Raw genomic sequence first — 25,501 nt, 5'->3', positions numbered from 1 at the left:
TATTATACACAATATTTAAATGAAATTAAAATGTTTATTCTAAATATTTCTATTTTGATTTGACTTTTATGTCAAGTCAAGATTTGAAAAAAAGAAAACTGCGGTCTGCGAGTGTGACTAGTTATAACTTTCTGAGTCCGAGTTGCTTGATGTTTGATGTTTGATAACAAAATTGATAACTATTATTCTATTCAATCATTTGTGAGAATACGGAGCTTTCGGAGGGCCCCGCACACCACCCACAACGTGAGGGGAACACTCAAGCTGTGACCTACGAGCCGCGCCGCACAACAAACCTGAGATTGTTGCGGCGGAACTCGTAGGTTTTAACACTATATGGGGTAATGAAACGCCATTTAGTAAATAGATAATAAAAACTGAATTTAGGGTAATAATAATAATAGTAATAATTTATATTAAACAACAAACACGACAATAATAATGGTTACATAGTATGGTGTGGCTCCCGCACACAAGATTACAATATTTAAAAAGTTTTGAAATAATAATTGTTTTGGCACACGGCAGTTATAGGAATAGGGCACACACGACTAGTGCGTAATAATACCAGGTCGGCCCACGAGGCCCGCCATCACCTGTGGTGATCTTAATAATAATGTAAGAATAATAATAATATGGCCACCGTTGGGTTACCGCCTGATATTGAAACATAAATAATAATTAAAGAAATATAATATAACAGCCATAAGTGAGAAGGACCTGGGGGGGGGGGGGGGAAATATTATGTTGATACGTTACACCGGACGTGTTGAGCTGTGGCCCTTTTGACAGCGGGACGGATGGGCTGAATAACCGCCAACACCCAAGCGGGTGGCATCACCCGTCGTGCTGCCGAAAATAGTAGCTGACCGGAACTCTGGTCCTCATTAGGCCCGTGTAGTGTCCTTAGCCCATCATATAGTTGATTAGCCGGTCTTGGACAAAATGTAATGAACGTAGACGCGAGACGGATGTGGTAGAGTCGATAGCCGTGATCGTTCAGACGTTGTGCCCACTCACCGGTTTTGAAGAGAAAAAGAAAAAAATGCTTTGAGACGATGTTCGGTGGTGTCCAGCCGCTGGTTGTGGACGTCGTATTGTGTGAGTGGGGCAGGTCAGTATCACATAATTAGGGGTATTCACAATTATGTGGGTACAGGTTGCACTGTCGGTACCGCTAGTGGCACGTCTTCCTCGAACGACGGTGCAATCCGACCGGCAGCTATTGTGTCGCAACTGAACTTTCGAATAGAGGGGGGGAAGCAGTGTGTGGAGACATAACTTTGTAGATTATCCAGTTATTGCTAATCGAGCGCGCAGCAATTATGACGATAATAATAATAATAATAATAATAATAGCAATTCCTAATCGCAAGAATAATAATACTTGTGCACGAAAAACCTGTGACGTTACACATTATTCTGTGATAATAATAATATTAAAGTGACAGTGACGCAGTGCAGTAGTGCAGCTGCAGGCTGTACTCATTACGCATGTACACTCTGTAATTCACATTGTACACTGTAATACGGTATTACTGTAGTGTATAAATTGTATTTATTTAGGTTAAGTGCATTGGAAAATATTTTAAGGAAATCCGGTGATTTATTGGGAAAACAAGGAAAACTGAGGATTTTTAGACATATAAATAGGGATTTTTTAATTTTTTGTCTGGCAACACTGCTCTCCGAGCCCGACGCGCGCATGACCACCGCTGTACGCTCGCGTCATTGTTTTTACGACTGCTAATACTTAATATATATAAAACTCTGTTATTTCTTTGTCGACTTGTAACAATAAAATCTTCCGTGACGCACTTGCGTCATTCGACCGACAAATCAGTGTGTTGCATTATTGTCTGTTACTCCTGCCGGTTCAGCGACCGAAGCGCTTTTGTTTTCCTCCTGTACGAGTCAGATTCGCGCATTGGTGATTAACATCATTACCAAATTGGTGACCTCATTAAAAACGACGCACGTGTCGCAAATCACCGCCGAGTACACACGCCATGTGTCTCACTCATTTTTTGGCCCTCACCCACGTTGCTCGACGTCGTGTCACGTGCGACGTTCGTGTGAAGTTCGCGCACCAGCTTGCGCAAGACCGTTCTTTTTGTTTCCGACCCCGTGTCGCGGATTTTCATCCGAGTGCATCCGACTCGCAACCTCGCCGACACATCAGTATGGCTCAGAAGCAAATGGCCAACTTGGATACCGACCGAATGGACGTCACAACGGCCAGCGAGACTGCTACGGGCAGCGACGGCCAGGGTCATGCATCATCTCACACCGAGGTATCGGCTATGGCCAACATCCGGCTTCCCGGGTTCTGGCGGCAGGCCCCACGACAATGGTTCACTCACGCGGAGGCCATGTTCCACAACAGCCACGTACGGTCCAGTTTGGCCCGCGTGAACCAGGTGCTAGCCGCCCTCGACGCCGACGGCATCAGCGCGGTTTCCGATCTTTTAGGCGCCGACGCGTCATACGACCAACTCAAAGCGAGATTAATCGCGACGTACGCTGTGCCTCAAGCTGCACGGTTCCACTCAATCGTACAGCCAGGCGGCATGGGTGACCGATCCCCTTCCCAGCTGTTAAGGGACATGCGGGACGTCTACCCCGAGGACATGGGCGACTCCGCGTTGGAGCAGTTTTGGCGACAAAAACTACCGTCCGCAGTCCGCACCGTCATCGCGGGTTTCACGGGCACGTTGGACCAGCTCGCGGAGCGCGCCGATCGCGTCGCCGAGGCATGTTCCAGCTCCGACGTCTCCGCCGTGCAGCTCAATCGACGCCCACGAGTCGCGGCAGTTTTCCCGCCACCGCCTGAAGAACCGCAAGAGACGGCGCAGACAAACGCACCCGCCGCTCGGCTTCAGACAACCACCGAAACCCGAGTTCAGATGCTTGAGACGGTGCTGGTCTCGCTAAGCGCGCAGGTCACGGAGTTGCTGCATCACGCCAGAATACAAAATAGGCCGTCTTCACGTGCTCCAACATCTCGCGCCCCAGTTCCGCGCACCGAATCGCCCCCGCAAGACACCATCGACGACAGAACCGGGTGGTGCTACTACCACGCGCGTTATGGTCCCGAGGCCCGCAAGTGTCGCGAACCTTGCACTCGTTCCGCGAACCAAAAAAATTGAGAAGGCGACGGTGTTACCGTAACACCCAGTCGCATTCCACCGAACACCGCACTGCACCCTCCGAACGACATATAGCAACCCTCGAACACCGACTTTTCGTCAACGACGAACGCACCGGGCGACGCTTTTTAGTCGACTCCGGCGCTGACATTTCCGTGTTACCGCATCACGACAATCGAAATAACGACAACTACAATAATTCCGACATCAAGTTAATCGCCGCAAACGGCTCGCAAATTAAAACTTTCGGACCCAAACAACTACAGCTTGATCTGGGTTTCAAACGACTCTTCACCTGGACTTTCGAGTTGGCCGACGTCTCCCGACCGATCTTAGGCGCCGACTTCTTGCATGACTACGGACTCTTGGTAGACGTACGACGCCACCGTCTCGTCGACTTGGCATGCATGCTCTCCGTCCAGGCATCGCCCGCCGGCAACGCACCGTCTGCAACGGTCTGCACGGTAGCTCGATCATCGAAATGGACCACGCTGCTGTTGGACTACCCCGAGGTCACTCGTGAATCTCCGGTACCAACCAAATTCCTTCACGACGTCGTGCACGAATTGCACACGACAGGTCCGCCACTTTTCGCTCGACCCCGACGCCTACAGCCAGACCGCCTCCAGATCGCCCATGCGGCGACTACCGCCGTCTCAACGCCGTCACCGTCGCCGATCGTTATCCGCTTCCGCACCTTCACGACTTCACAACCAATCTCGCCGGCAAAACCGTCTTCACGAAGCTGGATCTTGTTCGCGCTTATCACCAGGTTCCGATCGCGCCGAAAGATGTCCACAAAACCGCCGTAACAACACCGTTCGGACTTTTCGAGTTCCCGGTTATGTGTTTTGGTCTACGCAACGCCGCGCAAACGTTCCAACGCGTAATCAATGACGTCCTACGCGGCCTGGATTTCGTCTTCGCTTACATCGACGACGTGTTGATCGCCTCTCGCAATGAGGTCGAACACGAAAAACAGGTCCGTGAAGTTCTCGAACGTTTTCAAAAATTCGGTATCGCGATCAACCCGGCAAACCAGCATTCATCGCACGAGACGACCCGCTAGCTGACCACACCTACGCAGCTCAAGCTATCGACGCAAGTAGTCCTGTTTTCCTTCAAGGGAGGGGGGGGTAATGTGGTGATACTCCGACGTATCATCACATGCAACATTGTACCAACGTTACCGCCCGTCCTTTTTGCATTGTATAAATTTTAACACACTTGCGCTCACGAGTAATATTTATGCTCCTTGCACCGACCGACCGAACTCGCGTCTCGCCCCCTCTATGTTCCGCCGGCTCGACTCGCCGCCGGACGTACGACCGACCGTCGCGCGCGCTGCGCAACGGAGCGACCGTTGCACCGTCGCGCCCGACATTCCATAGAGTAATATAGAGAGGCCGTTTCCACTGAATAGTGATGCGGAAACTGTGGATAATTCACAGTGTCACCAACAATAAAATACAAAAAATTGTACTTGTCATTATGTATCATAATTCAAGCCATACCATAATTTTACTATGTGTTTACAATATTACAATAATTATGAATTTATATTCACAATATTAAGGTGAAACAAAATAGGTCAGGAATATTTTAAAATCCTATATGCTCTCAACTCATTAAAAAACACTTACTCCAACGGCCCAGATGACGTATCTGCTCAAAATTGTCGTTTTTCTATTGCATTTTCAATTTATTTACTATCCAGGCGTGTTAGTAATAAGTTTGTTCACCATGTAATAATTGTATTACATACTATTGTGTTTTTATAGAGTTGTATTTTCTATATGTTCTGTTTTACTGTGTGTTACTGTGTTATAAATATTTACTGCCTACTAATATATTAAATTTCAAATGTACCTAATCATAAAATAGCCGATTGTCGTTTATAAATAAATACAAATACAAAATATTTAAATTATAAAATATTTATTAACTTTTTTAACCATACTTATATAAATAATACAATGTGTTTATTACATTAAAAGAACATGTTACCATCACGTCCTCTTATTACAAAGAAGGTTATTGTCCTTTAAAAATCGTGAGTTTGTTATACCACATTCTAAGTGATGGTGTTTCATTATGGTTTTTTAAAGTGTAATCAATTTTTAAATTAATATAGGTTGATGAAATTGATTTTATTAATAAAGTTATGTGATCAGTTAATGGACTTTTTGTTTCATGACTATGAGTTTGTAATGATGCAAATAAGTTTGAGTTGTATAAAAAATTGGTTAAGACTTCTGACTGAATTTGTAATTTATTGACTGCTTTAATCCTATAGCTGTATTTCTTTAATACTTGTTCAGTTCTGAAACAAATATTTATGACACTGTCACTTGGGTAAATTAAACCACCTCTATCACCAACCTTATTTTTTAAATTAATAAAAGAGTTTAAAAAACATACTTTATCAGTAGCACACAATGCATATTTGCAGGTATTACATTTAAGTGTGTTGGTAAATTTACGAACTACAAATCCAGCAACATAAATAATAACTTCTTTTGAAAAATAACTAAAAGAATAATCACTTTGAGTCACAATATAGTCATGATCCATTATAAATGAATTTATATTTTGTAAATTTTCTTCCTCCACAATTTTATCTGAATTTATATTTGTTGAATTATTATTTAATACTGCGACTGGATCCGAACTAGAATAGTGTAGAATATCAATGTCTTCTAAGGGAATGCAATTGCCAGTATTAAATTGTTTCATGTCAGTGGTTCGTATAACTAATTTTCTATAGGCAGAGCGAAACTGTCTTACCGTTGGGTTATTGTTGAACCCACCATGGGAACGAATACTACAGAAAAATAACTCTAAGTGATCCTGACTTAATTTATAAGCTTTAATATGTGATAGTGTATTAGATTCAATTAATGTTGAGTATAATTGCAATAAACTATTTAAAGAAACAATGAAACCAATAAAACCAGTTTTACGTTTACACGGAAAAAAATGTATGTTTGTATTTACTATTATAATGGTATCTACAACTATATTTCTGGGTTAATATAGGGACAAAATTTGTATTTAGTTCCATTTACTAAAACCGTTTGTTTGGAATATTATAGTAGAGGTAACAATATTATTCAGTTGCATTCCCAACTAAATATTTAGTTATAATAAATATGTCATAATGTTGTAAAGACATATTTTAATTGTTAATCTAATTAAATAATATGGTAAATATAAGTCATAAAATAGTTTCCCCAACCAAACAGGTTAGTTAATGTATAAATGTATATAGTTATAATAACCATGTAATTAAATTACATGAACTATATTCGGTGGTATATTTACTATTTACTATTTAGGGCATCCAGGGCAGGGGCGTGCGCACGGGGGGGATCAGGGTGTCATATCCCCCCCCATTGGATTTTTTTTAATGATTATTATCTACACGAAAAAAACTTGTATGTGTATAATGTATTTACAAATAGAAAATAATTTGAATAAATTGAATATCCCCCCCCTTTCAAAAAAGCTGAGCACGCCACTGATCCAGGGGTACTAGATCCCTACCCAGGCAATTTTAAATTTTACATATAATAATATATATCGTAAAATCCAACCATAATTAATGGAGCCCTACCAGGAAAAAATAAAAATAATAACAACACTAAATTATTAATAATATGATAATAATATATTTAGACATAAGTTGTATAGAAATAAAAGTAAGTTTTAAAAATTAACATAATTATCAAAAATAACATAACTGTTAACAAAAAATAAATTATACAAAACTTGATATATACTTAAGTCAAGTAATTTTATAAAAAAAGGGGAATGTATTAAATACAAAATTTAAATTAGTTACTTATAAACTAAAATATGATTTAAAAAGTATAAAGGATACCTAATTAACGAAAAGAAACAAAACTTGATCCATTTTTAGATGTATGAAAAATACACAAACTTAGTTCATGATTAATTGCAAAACATACCAAATCACTACATTTAGTAACTTTAAATGCTTGCATATGCTCATTAAATTCTTGAGTGTTTAATTTAAAACATATTAAAAAAGGTGTCAATTCAGCAGTTAAAAAAATATATTTTATAGTTATAAACTTAGGAATAGTTTCCATATTATATAGTAGTGTAATACCATTAACATAACGAGTACCATATGCATCAACCCAAGATATAAACTTAACATGATTCAAGTCATACAATAAACAGTTTTTATTAATTAAAATATTTGTAATTTTATCAATAGTAAATTTAGACAATATAATTTGACGACCAAAACTAAAAGAATTTGATAATATATCATTTGATATGAATTGGTATGCAAGTTTTAATTGATGTTTAAGACTTAAGGAATAACAAATATTCTTTCTACATGTAATGGACTGTGCAGTCATTTTTGACTCTCGATGTTTTGATTCGAATCGCATTGACCAAACATGTACTAAAGGGCCAATTTTCTCCATAATTAATGGATAGTGAACAAGGTGGTGGTGTTTTGGTTTTAGGTTTGTATTAAATAATTTTATATATAGTTCATGATGTTCTGTTATCAATGTTCTAAGTAGAGATGGATAATCTTTATTTATTATTTTAGAAGTTAAAATATTAATAATTTGCTTTAAGATCACATAGAGTTGCCAGATTTCTGAGCTAATAGGTATTAAGTCACCTATCATAATTCCTAAACAACGAGTGAAACATAGCATTTCGCCGGCAGACATTTTAAGTTTATTCTTTTTTAAAAAGTCTGGTGATATTGGTTGAGGTTTATGTTGTATATCATGGGGGCCATAATCAAAATCAACCAACCGTTGATTTAAAAGTTCTAATGAAAAATATTTAAAATTTAAAATAAAACTTTTTAGTATTTCAGATAGATCATAATTACACACACCTTCAAGGCAATCGTGCATAAGATCTACTGAAAAATTGGTTGTTACATGAAAATTAATAACATTGTTCCAAATACAAGGTTCTTTTATTCCTGTCAATGACAAATTATTAATTATTACATCCTCTGAATAGTTTGTCATATTTCTAAGACTATTGTGGTTTTGAGTAGTTTGGATGTTACAGTCTGCTTTTGAAGTTTTACAAAATCTGCATGGGAAGTTAGCCATGAAGCTTTCAGAAAATCCTAAAATCGAGTGTAAACCTAGATTATCTCCAACTATTAATGTTAGGGAAAAATACAATTTATAATTTTTGTTATCGACAACTATGTCAACACCAATAGTTTCTAAAAAATTAATTTCTTCAATCAATTTATTAAAAATAATTTGATTTCCAAAATCTTTTCTAACAGTTGAGTTAAATAGTAGTGCTAAAAATATATTATTTATCTTTGAAGAATATTGAGAAGGCAGACACGGACTTAGTGAAATATATACAGCTCCTAATTTTTGTACACCTGCATGTGCCCCCAATGGATTATTTGTCTCATAATCATCAAAGAACAAAATGTATGGTATGAATAATTTATTAGGATTATTAATTTGTTTTAAAATCCAATTTTCATTTACTTGAACAAAACTACTAATAATATTTCCTTTAGATAAATAAAGCTCTTCTAAATGGTTTGTAATTGTTTTAAAAACATTTGGGCATTCAAAAAATACTTTAAAAATTGACCTCAATGAAATAAAATAAATATTAATAGGAATTGTTTGAATTTCACCTCGAATTTTTTTTTTCTTACTACCTATTTGCACTTCTGTTGGTTTTATAAGAACCCCTAAATTCTCTAGACTTTTTATCCTATGATATTCAGTTTTTAGTTCTTTAAAAGGGTCACCTAAAACTTCAAACATTGATGAAATACGGGACACTGCGCTACAAGTAGAATCGTTTAATTTTAAAGTATTGATGACTTCGTCTTTTAGAATATTTAAATGAGTTTGAGAAAAATTTATGTCCTCTATTAAAAGCTGCACATGTTTTCTAGGTATAATTGATTTATTGTACCATTTAGATATTAATTGTATTGCATCATTTGAAACTGAGTTTTTAAAATTGTCTATGGATATATCAGTAGTTTCATTTGTTATATTTGTTTGATTATCAGTATTAGAGTCATCCTGAGTTTTATGATTATTTTGAGAGTGTAAAATGTTATTGTCATTTAAATGCTGAATTTCAATTAACTGATTTTCATCATGTATTTTTAAATGTTTTCTATAAGAATTTAATGAGTCAAATAGGCGTTGACAATTTGATACATAACATTTGTAATTAAAAATAATGCAATTGGAATGGAACAATTTAAAATGTTTAAAAAGTTGGTTATTACTACCAACTTCTTTGGAACATAAAAAGCAAATTGGCTTCATGTTTTACCTAATGTAAATTATTATATGATGTAATTTTTTTTTTTTTATGAACTACAAGTACAAATAAAATTAAAATTAAAATATTAAAAACTAATCATTTTAAAATGTTTAAATCATGCATAATACAATTTACTTGTTGAAAATTACTGTCAAACTTGGTGGTTATATCATAAAAATATTTCTGAACAAAAGTCCACATAACTTCACAATCAATTGGGTAATTTAAATGAAAAGAAAAAAAACTTTTGAAACATATGTCGATAGCTTTTTGGGGACTTTCCAGTTTTATATGATTACTGTTTATTACTACATAGTATGAAGATACTTCCAAATCATTGTTTCCATCAGTAACAAATATCATATATGGTTGAACGCTATGTCCTTTCCTTAATGCTTTTTCTTTTTTTTCTCCATCAACTTCTTTCAATTGAGTGAAATTCTGAAAACATCCAAGCAATATAATTATAATAATGAAAAGTAAATATGAAAAAATTAATTAAAGCAGATATTAATATATCTTACATTAGTAAAGTATATGAAAGCTTGTCGCATTTCAAGACGGACGCCATTGTGTTTTAGAGTTACATCCAATTTTACGTTTTATATTAACTGGAGAAAATAGTTCCATTAACAATTTTATAGCTGCAATATCATCACATCCTGAAAAGTAAAATAAATATGAGAAGAGTTAACTCAAAAATTATAAAACTCCTATCACAAAATATTAAATAATTAAATATTTAATTATTATTTCATATTATTTCACTCGCCTGATGAACTAGGGGTTTTCAATTCATTAATTAAAACTGAACATTTTTCTCTAAACTTGGATGTACATTTTTCTATATACACAATAAGTTGTTAAATAGCAGTGCTGTGGCTGTTCTAACAGCAATAATACCTACTTGGCACCCTATCATTTTTATTTAAAAATTTCTCGCATTTTAAAATCTTACAACTTTTGCCACCGAATGGCACTTGCCTCATTTGTCATTCCCTTGGAATGTATTTGATGAATACTAATATATTATACAAATATATTATATTTGAAATTTCTTTCCCGCTACCGCTACCGCCTCAATGTGAACGAGACGGCGGTATCGTTATCACTACCGCCACCGCCACCGCTACCGCTACAGTGTGTGGGGACCATAGAGTAATATAATAATATTACTCTATGGGACCTTCACTCCGGGAGGCGAAATTTTAAAACATGTCACGGCGCATTTACCATCCGACTATCTTATCACATACAAGATATATGATAACAAGTTGACATTGATAACAAATTAAAATTTTGTTAATTACATTGAAAATGGGTGGTATGGTTCAATTCTAAAGCAACCTCAATCCATATCAGTAAATACTGAAAACGAAATAAAACAAAATATTAATATAAATTGTGTTCAAGATACAATAGCCAATGATGTTACAATGGAAGAAAATGACAACATGGAAAACAATGAAAGTGAAACTGCTAGTAATGGTCTACAAATGTTTGATGAGACGGTACAAAAAATGAGAGACGTAATAAAATCAGATGAAACTTACTTTACACCTGGAATTAAAGCAATTAGTAATTCATTTAAGAAAAATGTAAAGACACATGCTAGTCTACTATCAGCTATGATGACATTTGGTAAATATTCTGGTCTTGATCCAACTTCCAAGAAACTTAAATTGGTTGGAAACAAGCACATTGGTACACAACCTACAGCAAGATCCAGACGTACAACTGAAATTAAAGGAAGAAAAAATTTAGCTGCAGGAAGGGTTCCTAAGTGGAAACGCATTCCAGAACACAGCTATGGGAGCCAACCTAATTCTAGTGTTCTGCCACATACCCCAAAACCAAAAATGCCACACAATTTATCTTATTGTGTTGAGCAAAACAAAAGATTAGGAGCGACACATAGTGCTAAATAATTAGTACCCATTATACCTATTATTTATTTTTGACAAAACGTATTGACACATTACTTATATTATTACACTAAATTTTTTACATATTATATTATTATACTGAATTTTTGAAATATTATAATATTAAACTAAGCTTTTTACTTATATGCCAAATTACATGTATTGACACACTAGGTCACTAACTTATATTTAATATTTATATACCATTATTTTTTTATATCTAACAATTATTGTATTTTATTATTTTATTTTTAAACCTAACCTTTTTTACGAACTATGTCAAAATCACGAAAATTTGCAAGTAATTTTTTTGGTTTGTGCTAATTTAATCTATAGCATTAAATTACTGTGACTGTAATTAATATGTAATAACTAGCTTTAAATTTTAATTTTACTATTTATATAAAAAAAATATATTTATATTTACCTTTATATTATTTTAACATTTTTATAATTGTACGGGCCGGCAGCATATAAAAATAATACGCGAACGCCGAACACCTAAAAGTTGCCACTAACACCTAGATCTTGAATATACGAGGAATAGCTGGGTGTGTAGTGGTGCAATAGCTCGAACAGCAGTGGTCGGGATCGCCGGGCAAATACTGTCGAGCTACGTAATGTGTGTTGTGTGTTATGTGTATTTGTCTCTAAGCGTGTATATGTGTAGGTGTGTAATGTGTGTTTACAAATAAATAATAATAATAAAAAATGGTAACACGGTTTAGGTAGTATGAGTTGCTGTATAATACACAATTTAATAAAACACAATTTAATAAAACACAATATAATATAAATAAAATCACAGCAACACAAATAATAATATAATAATCAATAAATCGAAGCCCTTATGGCCGAACAAGGTAAATAATATTAAGATATAATAGGTATATCTTAGCCCTTTTGGCTCAACAAAATATAATAATATAAGAAGCTGCTATTTGAGCTATTAGCTCGTATAAAACGAACAAGTATAAAAATGTAAGTTTTACTTGACCCTTATGGCACAACAAAATAATATGAAAATTAGCCCTTCTGGCTCAACAAATATAATAATATAAAAGATTGTGTATATGAAAATAATGCGTGGCCCTTATGACCAAACAAATACGACAAATATACTAAATATAATATATATATAGCCCTTATGGCAGAAATAAATATAATAATAATAACACAAAATAATGTACGGCCCTTATGACTCAACAAATACTAATAATAAATAGATGGCCCTTTTGGCCTAACAACTAAATAATATGTATTATAACATAAATAATAATATAAATAAAACTCACAGGTTGTCGGTGCACTGCTGGCCAGCCGCTGCCTAGCTATATAATAATAACATAAAAATAAAAACACGCAAAATGGTGTTAACACACAAATGTAATAAAATTGGCGATTCACGCCAGCACAGAGGTATAATAATTTAATTTATATAACAACAGAATAAGTAGGCCCTTCTGGCGCCAATGATTATAGTAAAAAACACAATTTTCCCTATTTAGAGAGGAAATATAATATAATATAACAATATTTTGGCATACGCCGTGTTAACGCGACTACGTACGGCACGAGAGAATATAATAATAATTGTAATAAATTTATATAATAAAAAAATAATATTATATTATATGAGTTAATATTAACACGCGCGTTGGTCTTACTCACGAACGTACGGTGGAAGACAGATTCACGGCGGCCGTGTTAAATATTCACGTAGCCGGCGCGGCGGCGGCGAGCGATAACATTTAATCTACATATTACATAATTGAATAATTCACACGGGACACAAATAAAATATACGTAAATACAACAATAATATGACAAAACAGGTGATTGTGTGTGTGTGTGTGTGTGTGGTCGTTGGTACTATGGCGCGTTGTCGCGGCGGCGACAATAATAATATGTGTAAAAGTATTTTGTTAATTCAATCCCTTAAATAACTGTTATATTTTGAATATTATTATAAATTATTATAGGTTTTACTTACTTTTAAATGCTTTAATTGCTATAATATTATTTAGCCATGACTGACAGAGTACTACGGACTGACACTAAACTGACTAAACTACCAATGTCTAATTGTCTATAATGACTAAAGACCAAAATCAAATAAATAATAATGAATAATAGTAGAACAGCACTTAAAATATACTCATTTGTACCTATTACACAATCTTGTAATCGTGATATTAAATAATTAAATAATAGTGAATAGTTTATAAATAGCACCCCGTATTTATATAGAATTTAATTAAATAAATCCACGCTAAAGATATTCGTGGAAATGTTAACGTTCCGTGTAGGTACATATTTATAGACATCAAATTTAATTTTTACCTATATAATATATATTAATTATTAAGTGATTGATATAATATTAATATATTGTTATTATTAATTGTATTGTAATAACTAATAATTGTAAAGGGAAAATAAAATTATTAATTAACAATAATTAGCAGTATTAGCACTGTAATTAACAAAATTCAAATTTGTTATCAATGTCAACTTGTCATCATATATCTTGTATGTGATAAGATAGTCGGATGGTAAATGCGCCGTGACATGTTTTAAAATTTCGCCTCCGGGAGAACTGGGGTATCACCTCATAATACAATGCTGTTGATGCAGTGTGTCCAACTTAAAAGCTAGATCTTAAAAATCGAGTAGGTCAACTTACCCCGGTACCCAACTAGCCCCGGTCTCCCCTATCTTCTTTTTTCTTTTAAATCAGGGCTTGAAATCGGTTTTGAAATCGGTTTTGAATACCGGTTAAAACCGTTAAAAGACCGATATCGAAATCGAAACCTCAAAAATACATTACCGGTATTCAAAATTGAAAACAAAATCGAAAAAAATTAATACCGGTTATTAATATCGAAATCGAAACCACAAAAATACAATAACGGTATTTAAAATTGAAAACAAAATCGAAAAAAATTAATACCGGTTATTAACATCGAAATCGAAATCGAACGTAAAAACTAAAAATCATTAAATATTTAAATAAAAAAAAAAACAGAATCCTAAAATATATTTATAACAAATCGCCGTACTCCTCGAACTATGCGGGTGGCTAAAAATGGACTGAATATTAATAATATATTAATATATTACTAGTTTTTCGTCGTCATGATAGAGGCACACCGATAAGGATTAACGATACATGAAAACTGTTCAATCCGGACCGAGTGTATGCGTTATCGGCCACACTCCAACAATAGTCTCGTGCCCTTTTGCCCCGATGCCGTGATACGACTTTATCGCGTGGGCTATCGTCGCCGCCGTCGCGTATCGACAATTGACCATTGTCCGCGGCAACGACACTTTTTCGCCGACTTTTCCCGTGTGAAGGCGGCTCTGTGTGACGTGATCGTCGTGTCGCCATTTTTGGCCCGAGTTGCACGTCGCAGTTTGTGATCGTGGCAGTTCTGCCTTTAGTACACGATATTTCATTGTGTTGAGACGCATTATTGTACTTACGTGTGTATATCGAACGCGTCGCGTCCTTTTTGCGCTATTACATAGTTCATCGTTGAACTTAGTGCTGGACTATACGCGCATGTCCAAGTAGCTGTGGCACCCACGTGGTTGCGTATGTCAATTTTGACTTGTCGGCTGTTGCAAACAATTTTGTACACTTCGTGTGTTGTGTGCGAGGTCGAGACCTGATTGCATATTTGTCCAAAGCACTTGCGAAGCTAAGAAGGCGTTCTCCCCGTTCCGGATCGCCGTCAATCATCATCGGCAGTCAGCTCTTCCAGTAGCATTCTGAAGCCGGGCTGTTGAGGTCGTCCACGTGTAAGCGAAACGCTCACCGAAATCAGGTGATATCATTATAAACTGTATTTCATTGTTATCATTTATTCATATTATTTATTTTATTACTGTTGTCATTTTGTATTATTATTATTTACGGTATAGAATTATAGTTCGGTTTGTTAGCCGACATAGTTATTTAGTTGTGCTACCTACCGTTTTATATACTTTTGGGGCGCCCTTTATTATTCATATTATTATTGATGAGTTTTATATTGTAATATTATCAACTGTAATTATTATATTGTCATTAAGGGAATCTGTTCCCGACATAAGCAGCTGTTATTTTTATTGTTCACGTAATAAGTTGGTCACCCTATCTCTGTCTAACACCTGCGCAAGTTGCGGCAGACAACTGCATATATCGTAAGATCTGTTGCAGCGCCAACAAAAACTATAAATATAATGTAATAAATTAAAAATTATAAGTAATTACTAATAAGTAATATTAGTAAAGTGTTGTCGTCGTGGTCAGCCCGACACGTGGCGATAACGCAAACGGACAATATTATTTATTTAAACATGGTTATACCTACATGATATTATAAATTATAATTATAAACTTGTGGAAGTATATTCGACAATGATTTTAAGACCAGACATGAGACGGCTTGTCACAATGGAAAACGTGTTAGAATTAAAGAACTAGGGGCTCCTAAGAATCCGTTTGTTGCTGCACAAAGCTTCTAATAACAATTTACAAAAGGCTTCATCAAGTTTGTTGGAAAATGTATGTATTTAAAGTCACAATTAAAATATAGTTATTTTTTAACTCATACTTAGAGCTTAAAAATATATTAGGTTAAATATAAATTGTTATATTGGTAAATAATAGTTTTATTAATAGCTTTATTAGTAAAATATTAGCAAAAATATCTTTCTAAAACCAATTTGTCCGAATTTTCCACTGAATCCAAAATATTATTAACCATTTGAAAATCAAATATAGTTTATTTTGTATAATAGCTAACTGATGAATAATTTTGTTAGGTTAACTCAAAATTAAGTCCATCTTCTGATGTCCAGTCACCAATATCTGTTATTACAACAAGTGACAATGCACATCTTTCTGAAATCGAAGTTATGGAAACCAATGCAATACAAAAGGAGAGCAAAGAAATTGAAAGTGAATTAAAACTTATTAATGAAGTTAATCATTGTGATTTAACTAACCAAATTTCAGAAACAAATTTAGAATGTTCAGATATAACAGGAAATGTTTTTGGTTGTGCTGGTCAGTTTAAACATTTAATTTATTATATAGATATGTGTAAGCCAATAATTCAACAACTTCACGAAACTGAAGTTGTAAATAGTTACAAGTTTATAATTGAAGTAAAAGATGCTATGAAACACATTCTTAAAATGTCTTCTTCTATAATGGACAGATGCAATGTGTTAATGACACAGATGGATATAGTTTCAGAAAGTATTACCGAAAAAGATACTGTGAGTAATAAAGTACATCATGATCCAGGACTCAGAATTAAAATAACTTCAGATAATCAAAGACAATACCTAATCATGCTAGGCCCACATCAACCAAAATTAAACTTTTACCCGAAGCGAGAAACACATCGTTTTAATCCATCTTGGTATACCGAATACCCACACTTGGAATATAGTACGGCGAAAGACGCAGCTTACTGTTTTGTTTGCAGTTTATTTCCTGATGTAGCTGGTCGTCAAAAAAGTAAGGGATATTGGAACGAAATCGGCGTAACTGGATGGAAAAAAATGAAAGGCTCTAGTGGCTTAAACAAAATGGGAAAATTACAGAAACATTTCACTTCTGAAGCGCACAAATCTGCATTAACTGATTATTGCAATTACATGAAAAAATCAAATAACATTGATGTTATGCTCGACAAAACAGTACGTGAGCGAAAAATTCAGGAAGAGAGCAATCAAAGTTTTCACAAAGAAGTAATTTGTATCTTATTGGATGTAACCAAAACCCTCGCGAGACAAGGTTTAGCATTCAGAGGAAAAGATGATGATGAAAATGGAAACTTTAGACAAATTACGTATTTACTTTCTAGACACTGTCCACTGTTAAAAAAATGGTTGAATGATTCTTGTTATCGCCCATACCATTCTACATATTTGAGTCCCCAATCTCAAAACGAGTTCATAACCACACTTACGTCATCAGTGAACAAAATTATTAGAGCTAAAGTTAGAGAATCTGGTCAGTTTTCTGTTATGGCTGATACTACGCCTGATTTGTCACATACAGATAGGCTATCAGTTGTTGTAAGGTTCGTCAATAATGAAGGAACAGCAGAAGAAAGATTAATAGAAGTCCGCGAAGCTTTAAATAAGACTGGCGTAGGAATGGCAAATGACATATTAGACACATTGCAAAAGAACGAGTTGGATCCTGATAATCTTGTTTTTCAGTCGTACGATTTTGCCAGCAGTATGTCCGGAGTATTTAATGGTGCACAACAAAAATTAACAGAATTATTAGGTAGAAAAATACCTTATATTCCATGCCAAGCTCATAGAATTAACACATTCATTGAACATGGATGTGAAGCTAGTCTTATAATATCCGATATGTTTTCAGTAATGCAAGAACTTTATGTATTTTTTTCTTCAAGTACAAAGCGATATTCACCATTACTGATCAAACTATCTGATGTTGAAATTGCATTGAAACTAAGAAATTTGTCAAAGACGAGATGGACAGCACGTGCGGAGGCGATTAAGTCTGTTTGGTCGTCATTTGATATAATTATTGAAGTTTTAGATGAAATAACAAATACCAAGGACAAATTTGATAAATCCACCAGAAATGCAGCGTATTCTTTATCAAAACGTTTAATTTCTGTAGACTTTGTTGTTAGTATTCTATTTATGAAAAATGTTATGTATAAGATGAAGTTATTAACTGAGTGTCTCGAATCAATCGAACTTAACATAGCTGATGCAATCATATTTATGTCAAGTACTCTAGAATCATTAAATATTATTAATTCTGACGTAGATGGTATGGATAATCTTATAAATAGTTCAATTGCGTTTTTGAAGTCTTTTGATGTAGATGCTGAAAAAGAGTTTATAGTTCGCCATAGACGCCGACTTGTACCTAAACGCCTTGATAATAATAGAGATAATGCGGCTAATATATCATTTAAAACATTTTATAGAAAAGAATTTAAATCTGTGTTAGATGAGCTCACGTCACTGATGAAAAATCATTTAGATAGTTGTATTGGTACAATTAAACCATTATATAATCTGTTCAATCCCCCTGTATCAAGGAATAACTTAACTGAAACTGGAATTCAAGATGCAATCACTTTTTTACCCAAACAATGTGTTGTAGACCCGTTACATTTACTGGTTGAGTTAGAAGTACTGTACGACCAATTTAAAGAAGTGAAAACTGTTTCAGATGTAGCAGCTGTTTCGGAACAAACGAAAAAAATGCTTCCTATACCTAATAGAATGTCTCGTTTATTGTGTACAGCTCCAGTAACTGTTGCTGTTCATTAAATGAGCGTTCATTTAGCAAGTTAAAGTTGGTAAAGAATTACTTGAGAACAACCCAGAGTGACTCCCGATTAAGCGATTTGCTGTTACTTTCCTCGGAAAAAGACATAATAGATGATATTAAGTTAGATGTTATTGCCAAACAATGGTCAGTTTAAAAAAAAAGAAGAATTTGTATTTAATAACTTTTTGTGTATATTGTTTTATTTGTTGTAAGTTCATCCTCCAAAAATCAATTTAATTTTTGTATAAATAACAATTGAAAATGTTAATATTAACTTAAGAACATTGACAATAATGTACAATTAAAAATACATAATTTAAAAATAAAACATACTTTATAATGTATGCTAATTTTTTTAAGTCAGTCGGCCAAATCGACTTGGTTGCCCCCCCAAAATAATGACTTCGCTACGCCCCTGATTATAATAATAATAACAATAACTAGTAAAACACTACAGTATCTTATATAGTTATACATATATATATATATATATATATATATATATATATAAAGAGTCATAATATTATAGAGTAAAATTATTAATAATTATGCCAGCTGCTATGTTGGTATTCATTTCTTATAATAGTTTCAAAATAGTATGAAAATAAACGGAAGCTATCGATCAGACAAGTTATCTTGACATTACACAAGTCATAAAGTTATTAACAAAACATATCTATAATCTAAAATCCAAAAATAAATTTAGAATAAATTCAACAAATTTAATAATAATATTATATAATATCATTATTACCACCGCAGTGCTGCGTGCAGTACTAAATCGTTATACGTTATACCACGGACGGTGCGGACCTATTATTGTTACTTGTTGCTCACTGTTAAAATATAATATTGTTGTTTTGTGCAATTGTGCAGTGCGTGAGTTTTTATTCCTCTTATACGTCTTATAAGTTATAAACTAAAACTTTAAATTTTAATAAAATGGGCAGAAATACAACCAATCCCGTTAGTAAGTTGTTTGTTGATTACAACCATCAACATAGGCGCAATTTCAATAAAAAAACTGAGGGTGCTTAAGCTCTGCATTTTCTACAATTTTCTTAAATTAAAATTAAATTATAACTATGAGGCATTAATGACTTTTTAGTTTTTCGAGCAAAAATGTTTTATAACAATTTAACCTTGAATATTTAGTTTATTAAATTTTTGAAAATTAATACAAAAGCCATAAGTTTTACAATTTACAGAAATAAGAATTATGTATAAGTTTATACAAGATTAATACGCCTGTCTTTTTCTGCAAATGAGTCAATAACTTTATTAACATTAATTAATTTTGTCAAATCTTTTTCTATATATAGAATTGACAAATCCGTTAATCTTTCCTGGCCCATTGAAACTCTAAGCCATGACTTTATCTTGCGTAAAGCAGAAAACGATCGTTCGCATGTTGCAGAACTAATTGGTAGTGTGAGTGCCACCTAAAATTGATACATTCTTCATTACTATTTTATAATTAATTTTAGTTATAATATACTAAAAAAGGTTGATAAATTACCTGTAATAACTTGTATACATTTGGATAAAAATTTTTTTCTATTATAGTTTTTAAGTGTATCAAATCAAAATCTTTGTTTATCTGTTTTAGACAATTTTTTATAACCATCATTTCTGCTTTGAGTGATTCAGTTTGAATATTAAATAAAGCCTGGAATTGTATACAAAGTAATGCAAATAAGTATTTATTTTTACTTTAAAATGATTAATAAATGGTTGACTTTCATCAAAATTCATCAAGAAAAAGTTATCTACAGCAGAAGCCAATATCAAACTTTCATCAGAAAAACGTTTCTTTAAATTAATTATTACAGTATCAAGTATAACAAAATATACTTGATTTTTCCAATATTTTTCAACAGAATCATCAAGACTTTCATTATCACCAGATGTTGATGTAGTTAGATAAAATTCTTTCAAGCTGTGTGGTTCTTTTCTTATTCTTTTGGAATCTAAAAACACAAGAGTAAGTAATGGTAAAAATGTGTGCAATTCTATAATGACAGTAGACATTATTATAAATCTTAAACATTTCATTAACTGGGTACATACTTTTCAAAGGTACTTCTAAAGAAATGTCATGATTGTCAGCAAACTCTTTTATTTTTATCCATAATACCAAAAATGAATCATCATTTCTTTTTTTTTCAAAAGTCTCAATCACACCTTTAATAATTCCGGCTGCGTTTCCTAGAGTTGCGGTTTTTTGTTGTAATTTATTGCTCAGTACATTAATTACAATCACGGTTATCTACACAGGTTGGATAACGGGCTGTTATTGCGCGTCGATGGGTGGTGGACTCACGAACTACAGCGCTAGTTGTATCTGGCCCTATTACTCCTCAAACGACCGTGGTGGCGTGGTGTGGTTTAGGGCATAAAACGATAAAACGAATTGTTTTTCTAATTTTTCTTATAATCTTATCATGATTATTGATTTTACAATCAAGACATTTAAATTTTAAAATATGGTATCTAGTTCACAACTATCAACTAATGATTGACTTTACATAAATTACAAATTAAGATATAACATGAAACACTGTTTGGTTTTAAATTGAATTAAAATAAAATAATATTTTAGTACTTATTAAAATTACACCATACTTTTTTTATTATAGTATAATTATTTGTATTTATTTATCTGCACAATCAAAATTTTTGTTTGGTTCAGATAAGATATGGTTCTTGTACCCTGTAAATGAATACACAATATTTTAGAATTTAAATAAAAGCAACATTTAGCATATTTTTAAATTCTTTAATGCAGCAATAACAGAGCAATAGATATGTAATAATGATACAAAAAATTGTGTTTTATTATTGATTTAAAATTTGAATAAAAGCTACAAGCATATTTTGTAATTCTTTAATGCAGCAATAACATGGCAATAGATATAGGTATAATAAGGATAAAAAATTTGAATACAAATAGCAAACATTAAAGCCAATTGAGTATATAATATTAAAACAAAAATAACTATGACTAGTTTGTTTTATACTTTGAATTTAAGAATTATATAGTTTTGATAACTTTTTCTTTTCTCTCGAAACATTTTGCATTTTCAAAATCTCCTGGTATGCAAACTGCCTCAATCTCATCAACACTTCGCCATAGTCAAAATTTGTAACAATACTATTCAAAATTAAAAAATTAAAATTGTACGTTTGTAAAGAGAATACAGTAGGTTTTTTACTTTTTTGTTCAACTTTATACTTTCTGATAAAAACAGTTAAGTGAAAATGTGATAAGTGATAGGCTACAATTTAAGTCATGAGCACTTTGTTCGTAAAATCAATTATATATAAACAATTAACAAAACAGTACAAAACGACGTATGTTCTGTTACGAAAAATAGGGCCAGATACAACTAGCGCTGTAGTTCACGTGGCCACCGCTCTTGGTCGATCTGTTGTTCAGTATAGTATAGCGCGAGTTACAACCTGTGTAGATAACCGTGATTACAATCAATACATCATGAAAAATAAATAAGTTCACAATAAACAATCCTTTAGTTATGGTTGAATAAATACCTAAAAAAAAGAACAATAATATTTTGTAAAAAATTATTCATTATTCAGTGTTTATAGTTTACACACCAACAATTAATATTTATTTTTTAATATTTAATTAAGATGTTTAAATAATTAATACATTTTATACTTTACCAATAGCTTGACTGACATTCCTGTCAGAATTGGCTTCAATTTCTTCATTTAATACTTGTAGAATTGCTTTAAAATTATTTAAAACCACATCACAGTTTTTGTATCTGCAAACCCAACGTGTGTCAGATAAATGGGTCATAGATCTATTTTTAAGTCCTAAATCATTTTGTATGTCTTGCAGCTTAATATTTTTTGAAGGAAATGAAAAATAGATATGTATTGATTCCAACGCATTAAATAAACTCCTTGCACTCTAAATAAATAAAATTATAGTAAAAAATTATAATTAAATTTGTTTTTCTAAATTATAAAAATATTAATACCGTTATATATTTGCACATGTCAACCACAACCAAGTTCAATCGGTGTGCCATACAATGGGTAAAAATCGCTGTGGGGTATTTTTCCTTAATTTTTGCCTGAACACCTCCTAAATGACCTGACATAACAGCCGCTCCATCATGCGATTGAGCAATTATATTTAAGTGACTTAATCCAGATTGTTCTAAAAATTTCAAAACTTCGGTAGCCAGAAAATCAGCATTATGCCCTCTAGAGACTTCCAAAAATCCCAAGAACTGTTCATGAATTTCTAGTCCTACAGTGTATCTAACACATACAGACATCTGTTGGCCTTTAAAACTCCTTTAATAAATAAAAAAAGAAATTGTATGATTTAATTAATTTCTAATGAATAAGTAATCAACAACAGCAGTCTGATTTCAATTTAAGTAGTCATCATCGGTTTTTATATATATAGCAGGTACTTGTAATTTTAAATTACCTAGCTTCGTCACACATCAATGCAAAAAACCCATTTGTTTGTACATCCAAAATAATATTCTCTCTGACATTTTCAGCACAGATACTTAAGAGTTGATTTTGTATCAGCCAACTAGAATAGTTTGTAGTACAATTGTATTTATTTGAAAATGTTTGATCAAACTTTGCAAATAATTTGCATGCTTCTTTAAAGTTACCTTTAATATTTTAATATGATGAATTATAATTTATTATCAATGTTCTATTTTTTTAATTTTAATAAAAATTATTACATACCTTGATTCAAGGCATTTTCTTCTTCAGAGTGACCTCTAAAAGCCATACCTTGCCCACTCAAATACAGTAAAATTTCAATCAGTTGTGAAAAGTAGTAACGATTTTCTTGAATTTGTTTTTTATATCCATCTGATAACTGACTTACAACTGATCCTTGTAATTTTGAACTTTTGTAGCTTTCAAATTTTGATTTACTCATAATATGATATTTTCGGGTAGAATGCAATTTCAATTTTTCATTTGTCTAATAATTTGAACGTTAGTTAAAATACAATTTTTTATAACAGTCAACAAATATTCATATTTCATAATTTCATGTATTTCTATCTCTAATTAGAAGTAATAACCAGTTGGTAGTTATTGAAGAACAATTAAATGAAGTATAACAAAACTATTATGCATAAAATATAATACTTTTCTCCAATTTTGAAAGCCTTTCTCTGTGAAAGTGTCTTGACAATTGTTTCCCAGACCAAAATGTCGACAACAAAAACAAAATGCTAAGTCCTTACTTATACTATATTCTAGCCAATTGTATTCTGAATAATATTTACAAGAAAATGATCTGTTTTGGGATCCAAATCTTGTTAATGGATATTCCTAAAGCCGGTATTAAAAATATCTTATAAGTTATAATATGTATATTGCATTATTGTATTTTTATAGATGTACTGACTTGTAATACAGGCTGCTTAGGTCCGGAATTCAAATCTCCTAAATCGACTGGAAATGAAACATTTTTTTCAGTTTCCTGGATTGTAACATTGAAACTGTCATCCACGTCTTGCTCACTTTGCTGTTCTACTAAGTCTAATAGTGTTTCATGTTTATTCAAAATAATTTATGTTAGAAAACTAAATGAAATTAGGAATATAAATTATAATTTATACTTACTAGAAGTTGTATTCGAATCACTGTTATTGACGTTTTTGTTTTTTAATTTATTAAAAATTGAAAACATTTTTTTTCTATTTAATTAAAAAAAAAATATGACGTGAATTATTGTCGTAGCTTCGAGTCGCTGCTGAACGTGATAATAATAGAGGTGGGTAGTTAATGAGTTATTTGATTCAAAGAGTTGATTCACTAATATGAGTTGTATGAGTTGAATCAGTGTGATCCAGATCAGCAACTCACCTGACTCAGTGTTACCACAATGATTATAGATTAATGAATCTTAAAGAATTAGGAATTAACTGAATTTCGACTAGTCATAAACTCGTAGAAAATATGTAATATGTAGCAAGTAGCAACTCATTCAATTCATAATTCATATTATATACCTATTCAATGATTCACAAATTATAATAAAACCTTATTACTTTATTAGGCAATTCAGAACCGCTATGATAATGTGAATTGTGATTTGTATTTTGTAATTTTGTGCCTTCGTTTTTAAAAAAATTGTAAGTATATGATTCATTGTAATTTTTCTTCTTATTTGTAATTTTACATCCTGAAAAATAATTTAAAAAAGTAAAACTATGATTTTTTTTTTTTAAATTTAAAATCAAACAATATAAAAAACTTATGCAAAACAATGTACTTATTTAAAATGATTACATTATTGACATACATTTAAAAGTAGATTCCTATGTTTACAAAATTACAAATATTTTATTTTTATTTCTTTCTTTTAAATCAATTACTTAATTATAAAATATATAAAATATATTATAATTATATAATAATATATTACTTGATTGTTGTCTAATTTCTATATAAAATATTAATTAATAAAAATTAGACACTAGTAGTAGGTACTAGGTATACAACAAATATTAAACAATAAATAAAAAAAATAAACAAATATTAAAACAATAAAAACCAATTAAGAATTAAAAATTCATTCCTGTTATCTTTTTCTTATTGTATAATAATAGGTAAAGTAATAAGTATACAATATAATGAGCATTTAAAATTAATCTAAATTAAAATTTAAAAAGATCATTTTCTCAAACTTTGTACTTGATAGTCTACTTCTTTTTTTTGTAATTGTTTGTCCAGCTTTGGAGAATATACGT

At 32.6% G+C, this 25,501-nt stretch overlaps 2 protein-coding genes across 2 annotated transcripts; one reads left to right on the top strand and one right to left on the bottom strand.

The window, feature by feature from the left end:
• The first annotated feature begins 13,430 nt into the window (after window positions 1-13,430).
• On the top strand, window positions 13,431-18,730 carry LOC107171848 (uncharacterized). Its single transcript, XM_089215152.1, has 2 exons — window positions 13,431-13,442; window positions 16,217-18,730. Exons 1-2 carry the CDS (start codon window positions 13,431-13,433, stop codon window positions 18,728-18,730), a joined length of 2,526 nt encoding a protein of 841 aa, XP_089071278.1.
• A 1,627-nt stretch (window positions 18,731-20,357) lies between these two features.
• Window positions 20,358-23,676, bottom strand: LOC149061953 (zinc finger MYM-type protein 1-like). The gene is made up of 7 exons (XM_089221365.1): window positions 23,478-23,676; window positions 23,365-23,398; window positions 23,203-23,313; window positions 22,838-23,063; window positions 22,419-22,671; window positions 20,802-20,939; window positions 20,358-20,701 (listed from the first exon to the last, which is right to left on the bottom strand). Exons 1-7 carry the CDS (start codon window positions 23,674-23,676, stop codon window positions 20,358-20,360), a joined length of 1,305 nt encoding a protein of 434 aa, XP_089077491.1.
• Window positions 23,677-25,501: the final 1,825 nt, after the last annotated feature.

This window comes from Diuraphis noxia, unplaced genomic scaffold (assembly GCF_037042655.1).
Source record: "Diuraphis noxia isolate RWA-SAM2 unplaced genomic scaffold, SU_Dnox_SAM2 contig0001, whole genome shotgun sequence".
Classification (NCBI taxonomy): domain Eukaryota; kingdom Metazoa; phylum Arthropoda; class Insecta; order Hemiptera; family Aphididae; genus Diuraphis; species Diuraphis noxia.
This window is presented reverse-complemented; position numbering and strand designations above follow the sequence as displayed.